General features: G+C 44.5%; 1 protein-coding gene across 6 annotated transcripts in view; it reads left to right on the top strand.

The window, feature by feature from the left end:
- The window catches only part of CDC25C (cell division cycle 25C), a 74,586-nt gene that overhangs the window by 29,074 nt on the left and 32,463 nt on the right, over nucleotides 1–13,049 (top strand). For all 6 annotated transcript variants that reach the window (XM_068277010.1, XM_068277013.1, XM_068277014.1 and 3 more), the window contains exon 3: nucleotides 10,093–10,184. In XM_068277010.1, coding sequence (XP_068133111.1) covers nucleotides 10,093–10,184 — 92 coding nt within the window. The remainder of the gene's footprint in view (nucleotides 1–10,092; nucleotides 10,185–13,049) is intronic.

Genomic DNA, 13,049 nt, shown 5'->3' with positions numbered 1-13,049 from the left:
CATCAAGGGGTTGGGGGGAGACTAAGTTACTACTTCCCGGCTTGGGAAAAAATAACGGACAGTCCTTACATTCGGGACCTAATTCGTTCCGGATACAAGATCGAATTCACATCCCGTCCTCCCCCCAGCCAGCTAGTGACAGGGGTTCCAAAAGATCCGTTAAGGGCGCAAGCACTAAGAGAGTCGGTAATTTCACTTTTACAGAAGAATGTAATCGAAAGGGTACCTCTAAGAGATCACTTTCGGGGATTTTACTCGAGGGTTTTTCTGATCCAAAAACCATCGGGAAAATTCCGTATGATACTGAACTTAAAGCCCCTGAACCCTTACATTGTGGAGAAGAGGTTCCGTATGGAAAGCATTACCTCCGTCAGAAATGCGATTTGGCCAGGAGCGTTTCTGGCGACTTTAGACCTGGAGGATGCATATCTCCACGTTCCGATTCACCCGATGTATCAGAAGTTTCTCAGGTTCGCAGTCCGGTTCGGAGAGTCAGTATGTCACTACCAATATCGGGCCCTTCCGTTCGGAATCTCGTCCGCCCCGAGAATATTTACAAAGATAGTGGCTGAGGTGATGTCCTTCCTGCACCTCCACAATGTAAGGGTTCTACCGTATTTAGACGATTTCCTTTTCCTGGCAAACTCAGAATCAGCCTTAAAAAGGGATCTAGATTTTTCAGTCAGGACTTTGACAAAATTAGGATGGATTGTAAGCAGGGAAAAGTCCCAGCTAGATCCGGCCAGAAAACTAGTCTTTCTAGGATTACTCTGGGACACAGAGTCGCAAGGGGTTTACTTACCAGAGGACAAGATAGGGAAAGTAATTCAAAAGGTTCAGACATTCACAGGAGGAACCAGAGTGTCGCTAAGAGACACGTTGTCTCTCCTGGGGCTAATGGCTGCAACGTTTCCGGCGGTGGAATGGGCTCAGGCCCATTCCCGGACGGTTCAGGAATGGTTTCTATCAATTTGGGACAAAAAGCAAGCAACGTTAGACATATGCATTCCCCCCAGCCCATGTCCAATTATCTCTACAGTGGTGGAGTTGTCCGGATCACTTGTCTCAGGGGAGACAATGGCTCCAGAAATCCCCTGCAAAGGTTTACACGGACGCCAGCACTTGGGGGTGGGGGCCCATTATTTAAATTACCAGGCGCAGGGAACCTGGGACCAGGAAATGATGAACAGGTCATCGAATTACAGAGAATTGATGGCAGTAAATTTGGGGTTACGTCACCTCCAGGACCATGTGGTAGGGAAGGAGATCCTAGTATATTCAGACAACAGTGTCACGGTATCCTACCTCAAGAAGCAGGGAGGAACCAGGGTGAAAGATCTAAGAGATCTCGCGCTGGACATAATGTCGTGGGCAGAGTTGAATATACTCTCTCTTACAGCGGTACACATTCGGGAGGTCAGGAACAGATGGGCCGATTCCCTCAGCAGGGGTATGACGATGGAGGCAGAATGGCAGCTCAACCAACAGATATTTCTCGGAATAGTACAGGAATGGGGGTGGCCAATCATCGACCTATTTGCGAATCCACACAATGCAAAGGTGAAGGATTATTGTTCGTTACATCCAACGATGCCGGAAAATCGGTTAGATGCACTAACGGTGGAATGGCCGTCAGGTCTCCTATACGCATTTCCACCCTTCAAACTAATTCTCAGAGTTTTGAGGAAAATAGAAACTTCGGAATGCAGTGTGATATTTATAGGTCCTTGGTGGCCCAAGAGGACCTGGTTTCCTTTTCTCCAACAGCTAGTGGTCAAAGGTCCGTGGCACCTGGGCAGCAGGGCGGACCTCTTAGTTCAGGAAGGAAGGCTCCATCCGGATCCTCACATGTTGAACCTAACAGCCTGGATACTGAAGAGACTATCCTAACAAGGCAGGGGTTTTCAAAAAAAGGTGGTAACCACTTTGATTAATTATAGAAAGTTAACTACAAGAAAAAATATGAAAAGATTTGGAAAGCTTTTGGAAATTGGAAAGAAAAAAATGGGGTCACCTCAAATGACCTTAAATTTATTTTGGAGTTTCTACAAAGTGGTGTAGATATGGGGCTAGCAATTAGTTCATTAAGGGTACATGTATCGGCCCTTTCTGTTTTCCTAAATAGACGGTTGTCTAAAAATGTTTTTGTTAAAAATTTTCTTACTTCAATTGCTAGATCCCAACCAGTGCCAGGAAAGTTAGTACCTCCCTGGGACTTATCCTTAGTTCTTGATTTCTTAACGTCAGACAAGTTTGAACCTTTGGCACAGACTTCACAGAAATTCCTTACTTTAACCTCCTTGCCGGTCTAAAAAATCCGGCAAGGAGGCAGCGCCGCACTTTTTTTTTTTTTTTTAAATCATGTAGCGAGCCCATGATAGCCGCTAAGCGGCGGCATCCCCCACCCGATCAGAGTATGCAGGGAATCCCGTTGAGAACGGGATTTCCTGCAGGGCTTCCCCGGTCGCCATGGCGAACGGGCGGGATGACGTCACCGACGTCATAGACGTCGTGACGTCAGAGGGAACTCCGATCTGCCCCTTAGCGCTGCCTGGCACTGATTGGCCAGGCTGCGCAGGGGTCTGGGGCGGGGGGGGGCGGCTCGGCGCGGCGGGTAGCGGCGATTCGGCGGCGGCGATCGCGACCTACACGCAGCTAGCAAAGTGCTAGCTGCGTGTAGGGAAAAAAAATTATGCAAATCGGCCCAGCGGGGCCTGAGATATCCTCCTGCGCAGGTTACCCCGAGCTGAGCTCGGGATAACCGGCAAGGAGGTTAAAGGTGGCATTTCTAGTCGCTATTACGTCGGCTAGACGAATAAGTGACATCCAATCATTATCTATTAAAGACCCATACATGGTAGTACACCCGGACAAAATAGTTTTTAGACCTGATCCGGCCTATTTACCAAAGGTCTCTACACCTTTTCATAGGTCACAAGAGATAATTCTTCCATCCTGTTCTACAGATCCTAGTAATGATAGGGAACGGAAATGGAGTACCTTAGACGTTAGAAGGGCAATCCTAATATACTTGGAACGCACTAAAGATTGGAGGAGATCTAGCCATTTATTCATCACCTATGCAGGAGCAAGTAGGGGACTGCAGGCATCTAAGGGTACGATTGCAAGATGGGTTAAAGAACTTATTGCCTTAGCTTACAAGTCTTCTAGCACAGTACCTCCTACAAAAGTAACGGCACACTCGACAAGATCATTAGCAACATCTTGGGCAGAAAGATCAGGGGCAAGCTTAGAGCAGATTTGTAAAGCTGCAACCTGGGCTAATCAAACGACATTTATCAAGTACTACCGAGTCGAGTTGCTGTCGAGCCAGGACCAAACTTTTGGAAGAAAGGTTCTACAAGCCATCATCCCTCCCTAAGGTAAATTCCTCGCTGGTCTCAGCAGCAGCCGTCCTGGAGGACGATGGGAGAAAGCCCCAGCTGCTTACCTGTAGCCGTGTTTCGGCGAGTCCTCCAGGACGGCTGCCTGAGTTCCCACCCCTGTATGTATATGTAGGTACATGTATATGTATATATATATATATGGGGAACGTAATATTCATGGTTTCAAAAAAAAAAAAAAGGAACTGTTAATGAATGGGTACTCAGAATGAACTGCTGATAGGAGGGTGGAGTTCCTTTATGGACTCACAGGCAATTAATTTAGAATGTTTTTCAGGTGTTTCCAGGTGGGGAGGAGACATCCAATGTCTCAGCAGCAGCCGTCCTGGAGGACTCGCCGAAACACGGCTACAGGTAAGCAGCTGGGGCTGTCCATGTTACGACTACAGGAACACTTATCGAGTAAGTGTGCCAGGTCCGCGTATGCTCAGTAACCCGCGACTATTATAGTGGGTGAGCTTTTGGATAAAGACAGTAGCAGAACGAAGGGGACTGGGAAGAGTGAGGGACCTAAAAGAAGTTCCAGTTAAGTACAAAGTAACAGTGACTTGACACCTTAAAAAAGCACAGGGAGAATGGGGGCCCAAAAACACAATGGACTTTATTCACAATCATTTTCCGCATGTGGAAATACACTTGCGGTGAATTCCCAACTGAAATAAGACCATCTTGACATCCACAAAATTTTACACATGGTTATTTACTGCATGCGTAAAGTTGTACGCATTGTTTTCCCGCATGCGTAAAAAGCAGGGCTGTGGAGTCGGTCCAAAAATCCACCGACTCCTCAGTTTAGGATTCCACCGACTCCTCGACTCCGACTCCTCTAATTTGCATATTACAATTTTGTTGATCAAAAGTATGTAACATGAAATTCGTCTCTTAACTGCCAACGCTTAGGAATTTTACAAGACAACTGAAGTGAGAAGGATATGTAGACTACTATATTTATTCCCTTTAGACTAAGGCCACTTACACACATCAGACTATAGTCTTTGGAAAGTGAAAGATCACAGACCAATCATACCCCATTCCATGTAGTATGAGAGCCATACTCTACACAGCCTATTCTATGGAGCTGAACTCCACATCAGAAAAAAATCTTTGCAAGATGCTGCACACACAGATGCTGTACAGACACAAAAGATCAGTATCTGCAAAAGATCTGTTCCTGCCAAAAATCCATTCCTGCAAATTGCAATGATAGTCTATGAGATCTGCAGATCATCATACACACATGATTTAACTGACATTCATCTGCAGATCAAGCAGTCATCTGCAGATCTGAAAATCCATCCTGGTGGATCTGATCTGCAGATGAATGTCAGTTAAATCATGTGTGTATGATGATCTGCAGATCTCATAGACTATCATTGCAATTTGCAGGAATGGATTTTTGGCAGGAACAGATCTTTTGCAGATACTGATCTTTTGTGTCTGTACAGCATCTGTGTGTGCAGCATCTTGCAATGATTTTTTTCTGATGTGGAGTTCAGCTCCATAGATAAGACTGTGTAGAGTATGGCTCTCATACTACATGAAGGGTGGTAAGATTGGTCTGTGATCTTTCATTTTCCTAAGACAATAGTCTGATGTGTGTATGTGGTCTAAAACTAGTCCATGGTAAGAGTACTTGTAAAAGGTACAAACCGGAACAAAGAACATCTATCAGGCCCTAGGCAATGTAAGTGTGGGTACATGTAAGAATGATGTGCAGGTACTCTGCAGGGGAATGAGGAGATTGTAAACAGACCTGTGTTCAATGTGCACAGCATTCTCAGTGGATTCCCTGCAGCTCTGTGGGGAGTGCATATGTAGAGTATAGTACTACTGTGTAACAAAGTAAACCTGAGACAGATGAAATTAAAGTTTTATACATACCTGGGGCTTCCTCCAGCCGCCTTCAGGATAATCAGTCCCTCGTTGTCCTCCTCCACTACCTGGATCTTCTGCTATGAGTCCAGGTACTTGAGCCAGTCGGGCGTAGTGTGCATGCACACACTCCGCCGCCAGGAGCATACTACACCTGTGCAGCACTATTGCGCAGGTGCAGAATGTTCCTGGCTGTGGGAGCGGCATGCGGCCGGACAGCGCTGACTGGCTGAATTACCAGGACTCATAGCAGAAGATCCAGGTGGTGGAGGACAGCGAGGGACTGATTAGCCTGAAGGGGACTGGAGGAAGCCCCAGGTATGTATAAAACTTTACTTTTCATCCGTCTCAGTTACCCTTTAATTTGTAGTCACCAAACCAAATTTTAACAACATATCAAATTATTTGATTTCATCAGCAAAGGGAGTGCATACATTTGCATAAATCAGCATCAATGCAGAATTATTTCCATCTCGTTGACCATCTCTATTAGTGACACAGCTACACATCAGGCTTTATTCTTACAGCATAGATGTTATTTAGTATATATAAGAGATTCCTGTGTTCACATCATATATACAGTCACAATCAGATATGTATATCTGACCTTAAAAATACGGGGACTGCTTTATTGAAGCAGCACAAGTAACTAATTTTGATTGGTTTATTTCATTTTTGTGGACTAAGCACAGCTATTACTGTGTATATATAGTGTGTATATATACATTATTTTTAATGACTATTATCTGAGAAATAGAACATTTTATCATGTTTTCTATTTTAATTACAGTTACAAATTCATTAGGAGTCGGAGTCTGTGCATTTTTTCCCGACTCCGACTCCAGGCACCCAAAATTGCCCGACTCCGACTCAGACTCCACAGCCCTGGTAAAAAGTGTGGTAAAAGTCCGCAAAAGTTGGTAATTCCCGTAAAAAAAAAATCGAAATTCACAAAGAAAAAGAGGAGCATCATTTCTGACTTTTTATATCACCTACCGATTTTATATCACCTACAAGTACTTGGTGATATATTTCACTTCCCATTGACCTAAATGGAGTCTGGAGCCTTGAGTGCTGTGTTTGCTGGACTTAAATGTTTTTTGGGTGGTTTTTACTTTTTTTTTTTTTTTTTTTTTAATGCATGTTAACCCAATTTTTTTTACGCATTGTTCCCCCATGCGGAAATTTTTAGTGAATGTGGAAAAAATGCGGAAATTATCACTGACAGTAATATAGCGGTAAAAAAATCTCTTAGGGCCCTTTTCCACTAGAGCGATTGTGATTGCTGAATCGCAAAATCGCAAATCGCTAGTGATTTTTAAATCGCTAGGGTTGTTACTTTATCATAGAAATCATGAGAAGTATTTTCCACTACTGTGATTCGATTTGGAAATCGCTAATCGCAAATCGCAATCGCTTGCTGGAGCGATTTTTAAAATGATAATGCAATGCAAATGAAAATCGCAAATCGCAATCGCATAACAGAATTAATGAAAAATCGCAATCGCAATCACTGGCGTTTGTGATTTGTGATTGTGATTGCTAGTGGAAAAGGGCCCTTACTGCATGTGTGATTGTGAATAGAGCCAATATGTCACCAAATGGAGTAATGCATGGTAAAAGGAAAATAGAACTCACAAAGGTAGGTTGCAGAAGGTGCAACCAGCCACTTGAGGCAGGTGGAGATTCACAAATCCAACTCCATCTGGGTGTCCATAAGGTACTGGATGCGGTCGCTCTCTTAGGGAAAAAAAGTTGGTTCTGAGTGTGACTATGCCACGTAGAACCAATAACACCCCTCAAAAGAAGGGTGGGAAGCACAACAGTTGGTTGCAGCTGAGTTAATGCCTGATAACATTTTTAACCTCCTTGCCGGTTTTCCCGACCTGAGCTCGGGGTAGAAAAAATAAGCTATTAGCGGTGATCCCGAGCTCAGGTCGGGGTAGGCATTGCAGAGCTTTACTTGAATTTGTGGAGTCCCGCGCGCGATCTCGCTGCGCAGCGGGACTCCAGCCTCTCTCCCCGGCAGTGTGGGGTCTTTCCCTGGCCGCCGGGATCCCCCATGTCCCCGCTATTCTTCCGGGGACCCGGCAGCCAGTTGGAGCAGCGCAGCCGTGGTGGTGGCAGCAGAGCGGTGGTGGCAGCGTGACGTCATCGGGGGCGGGGCTAATATTGAAAACGAACTTCTCTATATTAGAGAAATATAGAGAAGTTCGTTTATATGTATATTAGCGCCATCTTGTGGGCAAAGAGAAAACTGCAGCACAGGAGCCCAGGAAGGTACCTTTTTTTTTTTTTTTTTTTTTTTTTTTTTTTTTTTTTGCTGCAGATCTCCCTGCCAGAATGATTTTTTTTTTTCAGGTTTTAGGGTCTGAAAGAGTGGAAAAAAATTGCACCGCTTTTAGACCCTAAAATCTGGAAAGAATCAGACCGCCAAGGAGGTTAAAGGGACACTGTAGGGGATCAGGGGAAAATGAGTTTAACTTACCCGGGGCTTTTAACCTCCTTAGCGGTAACCCCGTGTGTGACACTGGGTAAGCCGCCGGAGGGTGCCGCTCAGGCCCTGCTGGGCCGATTTACATAACTTTTTTTTTTTTTTTTTTTTTTTTTTGCTGGACGCAGCGACGCAGCTAGCACTTTGCTAGCTGCGCCAGCACACTGATCGCCGCCTCCCCGCGCCCGATCGCCGCTATTCGTTGCGGCGCGCGGCCCCCCCCCCCCCCCCCAGACCCCGTGCGCTGCCTGGCCAATCAGTGCCAGGCAGCGCAGAGGGGTGGATCGGGACTCCCAATGACATCATCCCGCCATGGCGACGGGGGAAGCCCTCCAGGAAATCCCGTTCTTGGAACGGGATTTCCTGATCGGAGATCGCCGAAGGGCTCGCTACATGATTTAAAAAAAAAAAAAAAAAAAGAAAACTGCTGCGCTCCCTCCTGGCGGAATGTTTTATACCGCCAGGAGGGTTAATGGTCCCCCGCAGTCATCCTGTGCCTGCGCAGCCACTCCCCGATGCTCCGGCCCCGCCTCCGGTTCACTTCTGGAATTTCAGATTTTAAAGTCTGAAAACCACTGCGCCTGCGTTGCCGTGTCCTCGGTCCAGCTGATGTCACCAGGAGCATACTGCACAGGCCCAGTATGGTCTGTGTCTGCGGAGTACGCTCCTTGTGACATCAGCGGGATTGAGGACATGGCAACGCAGGCGCAGTGGTTTTCAGACTTTACAGTCTGAAATTCCAGAAGTGAACAGGAGGCGGGGCCGGAGCATCGGTGAGTGACTGCGCGGGCACAGGATGTCTGCGGGGGACTGTTAGAAGCCCCGGGTAAGTTCAACTCATTCCCCCCCCCCCCCCCCCCGACCCCATACAGTATCTCTCTAAGCCAAGAGGAACCACACCAGCGCTGGATATACAGTGCTGTACAAATAAGCAGCCTGAGCAAAACCTTGTTGTCCACAAAATGTGCAAGTACTTGTACTGTACGCCTCCAATGGGAGGACAGAGTCGGTCTTTTGCAGCAGAGAATGTACCAGGGCATGCTGGGCCAGTTCTAGGACAATTTCTGCTATAGTAAACTACTTTCCTGGTCCCTTGGAGTTTACTATAACGAGATTATACTGTATAATGCACACCAATCAACATAATTTAATGCACCATGTAGCACATGCACAACATGTATGCAGAACTTAAAAAAATAAAAATAAAAAAATTCCATGGGATCAATCACAATGCCTAAATCAAAAGTATAATATCTGCTCTTTTAAAATTGTTGGATGCCTTTTGCTTGTCAATTTCAACTTGTTACAGAAAATTAGGGTCTGTTTCAAAAGGAAGAGTTCCAGTAATTTTGGACCCTTAGCTAATTTTTGAAGATTTTGAACAGTAATTCTGGCCACACTGCTCTGTGGCTACGCTCACTGTTTTAGGGTAGCTCCTGTCAAAGGTAAATTAACTTACTCAATGAGACTTCTCCATATTTGCCAAAAACATAGAAATCTTTATTTACTCAGCCGAGGACTTTCTCACATGCCAGCATATAGAAACCGCAGCTAACACAGCTCAGCTCAGCAGGAGAGTTTCCCTGGTGTGCAGAGTCTTTTAAACCCTAATTAATATGATAAAGTATTCCTCCTTTTGGGCAGTTCTTTCTGGTAAATGTCCAATCAGCATCATATCAAGGTGACTCAGTCCTCCTTTTTGGGCGGGGTTACTTGACTTCTCTCTGTCCTCCATGAAAGTGAAAGTCAACTTTGGAGGAAGTCTTCTGAAGTCAGTTTCTAGTTTCGTTTCTCAAAGTCAGACCTGCCCTCGGAGAACTGGTTCAAACTGCCCTTTCGGATTGCTCCTTTGTCCTCTGGAAAACTGGAATTCCACTGCAAAGGACATAATAAATAGAATATAAAAAATATACCATGTGATTAATTATAAATCTTAATAATTCTTTCCACACTCCACAAGGACAGGTTTGGTCACACTAGGAGCTGCGTCGCGTTGAATTTTTATAGTGAAATGTGTATATCGTTAATCATTATTGTTAATGGTAACTCATATGCTGCTCTAGAGAAAAGGGGATGGGTCCATTCTGTATTATGTTCTCTATGTTGCATTCAAATGTATTACAGTGCACGTTGTGTGAATAAGCCTGTAGAGTCTCCCTATGGTCATCTGATTTACCACTTTATCAAGGCAGCTGGTGGTACTTGTGACTATTACTACAATTATTCTGCCCTGTGAATGTCTTCTATCATTTGCTGAACTTTTGCTTAATGCTTTACAGTATGTACCGTAACTGACTTGGATTTGATTTTCTTATTATACAGTGAGACCCCTAAACGTTGTTTAGATCTGTCTGACCTGAGTGGTGATGAGCCCTGTCTGCAAGCATTCATGTCCCCTGTTAAAATGACATCAGGTAATACCGGTAGATCGGCTATTAGTTGTATAAGAGTGGCATTTTTAAAATATTTTTTGATAGCCAAAAGGGCTAGTGTTTCCAGATTTCTGCATTCCATTACCAAGTGTGCTAAATTTAGAGCAGCACGGTGGCGTAGTGGTTAGCGCTCTCGCCTTGCAGTGCAGGGTCCCCAGTTCTAATCCCAGCCAGGGCACTATCTGCAAGTAGTTTGTATGTTCTCCCCATGTCTGCGTGGGTTTCCTCTGGGCTCTCCGATTTCCTCCCACATTCCAAAAACATACAGATAAGTTAATTGGCTTCCCCCTAAATTGGCTGTAGACTACAATACATACACGATACATACATACACCTATGACAATGGTAGGGATTAGATTGTGAGCTAATTTTGAGGGACAGTCGGTGACAAGACCATATATATTGTACAGTGCTGCGTAAGATTTGGCGCTATATAAATAATAATACATTTTGCATTGAAAATTCATGTTAGCTTTATGTGTCAATGCATGGAGGATCTCTATTCATCACAGTATAGGTTGCTCTGGTTACTTGATTCCATCTCGGCCACCTCTTCACCCCGCATTCTCCCTAATCCCATTGCTTTACTAAAAGTCCATTTTAGCATGTCAGGTTTTTGGCTTAGATTTTCACTCTAATCAGAAGGCTTATACTTACAATAGTTTGTTTTCCAGTGTTGTCAATGTCAGACATTGCAGCCAACCAAAGTATTCTCACCATGAGCACCTTTTGAGGCATTATTTAAAGGACAACTGAAGTGAGAAGAATATGGAGGCTGCCATATTTATTTCCTTTTAAACAATACCAGTTGCCTGCAGCCCTGCTGATCTACCGTATATACCGGCGTATAAGACGACTTTTTAACCCTTAAAAATCTTCTGCAAAGTGGGGGGTCGTCTTATACGCCGAGTATCAGTATCGAGGTAGCGTCGGTAGTTGGAGTGTCGGGTACCGTGTGTCAGGCTAAGGTGAAATTACCTAATCGTGCAGTCTTCCTGTGAAAAGAAAAGTAGATTGCAATTGCGCTCTGTGTTTCAAGAAAATACTTACTGCAATCGTTTCTTGCGAGCAGCCGCTCGCGCTGGTACCAGTGTGGCTTCTGGGGTCACCTGACTGGTGACGTGTGCGCTCCACAATACAGCCCGGAAATCTCATCAGTAGAGCGCACACGTCACCAGTCAGGTGACCCCGGAAGCCGCACTGATACCAGCGCGAGCGGCTGCTCGCAAGAAACGATTGCAGTAAGTCTTTTCTTTAAAACACAGAGCGCAATCTACGTTTCTTTGACCCCGGAAGCCGCACTGATACCAGCGCGAGCGGCTGCTCACAAACGATTGCAGCAAGTCTTTTCTTTAAACACAGAGCGCAATCTACTTTCCTGTTCACAGGAAGACTGCACGATTAGGTAATTTCACCACAGCCTGACACCCGGCTGACACTGGGGTAGTCTTATACGGCGAATATACCCCAACCTCTTTATTTTAACTGGAAAGTTGGGGGGTCGTCTTATACGCCCGGTCGCCTTATAGGCCGGTATATACGGTATGTGGTTGCAGTAGTGTTTGAATAGCACCAGAAACAAACATAGCTAATTTTGTCAGATCTGACAAACGCCTGATCTGCTGCATGCTTGTTCAGGGTCTATGGCTAAAAGTATTAGAGGCAGAGGATCAGCAGGACAGCTGGGCAACTGGTATTGTTAAAAAGCAAAATGAATATGGCAGTCTCCATATCCCTCTAGTTACAGTAAAGGGATTTTTTTTTTTTTTTTTTTTTTTTACTTAAAAAGCATTGAACTTGGTTCGAGTTCCACTTGGACTGATGTTCCTTCTGTTTCAAGGATGTTAAAGGACACCCGAAGTGAGAATAAACTAATGAAATAAGCGATTGTATCTATGTATCTATCTTCCTTCTCCTAAAAATGACTTTTTAAGATCTTTCACAGTTTTATTTTTTGTTTAAATCTACTTTAACTGTTTTATTGTTTTTGCTCAATGACATATTCATTGAAGTATGCCAGAGCTAAAAATCTATGAACTATTTCTTAGTTTTATCTCTTTCCTGCTCTCAGAAGCCATTTTCTGCTAGAAAAGTGTCTTCTAGTTGGAATTTCTTATCAGTGAGGGTCACACTGTAGTAACTTCCTGTCTGAGTTAGGACTGAGTCAGCCACTTACATGCCTGATATATTTAACTTTTTCAGGCAGAGAAAGAAAAAAAGCATAGTTACAGTGGGTTGCAAAATATTAGGCCCCCTTGAAGTTTTTTACATTTTGTCATATTACTGCCACAAACATGAATCATTTTTATTGGGATTCCACATGAAAGACCAACACAAAGTGGTGTACACGTGAGAAGTGGAACGAAAATCGTACATCATTCCAAACATTTTTTACAAATAACTGCAAAGTGGTGTGTGCATAATTATTCGGCCCCCTTTGATCTGAGTGCAGTCAGTTGCCTATAGACATTGCCTGATGAGTGCTAATGACTAGAGTGCACCTGTGTGTAATCTAATGTCAGTACAAATACAGCTGCTCTGTGAAGGCCTCAGAGGTTGTCTAAGAGAATATTGGAAGCAACAACACCGTGAAGTCCAAAGAACACACAAGACAGGTCCAAGACAGGTCAGGGATCAAGTTATTGAGAAATTTAAAGCAGGCTTAGGCTACAAAAATGTCCAAAGCCTTGAACATCCCAAGGAGCACTGTTCAAGCTATTATTCAGAAATGGAAGGAGTATGGCACAACTGTAAACCTACCAAGACAAGGCCATCCACCTAAACTCACAGGCCGAACAAGGAGAGCACTGATCAGAAATGCAGTCAAGAGGTCCATGGTGACTCTGG

This window comes from Hyperolius riggenbachi, chromosome 3 (genome assembly GCF_040937935.1).
Source record: "Hyperolius riggenbachi isolate aHypRig1 chromosome 3, aHypRig1.pri, whole genome shotgun sequence".
NCBI classification, from domain to species: domain Eukaryota; kingdom Metazoa; phylum Chordata; class Amphibia; order Anura; family Hyperoliidae; genus Hyperolius; species Hyperolius riggenbachi.
The sequence above is the reverse complement of the archived record's forward strand: the minus strand, read 5'-3'. Positions and strand labels throughout refer to the sequence as shown.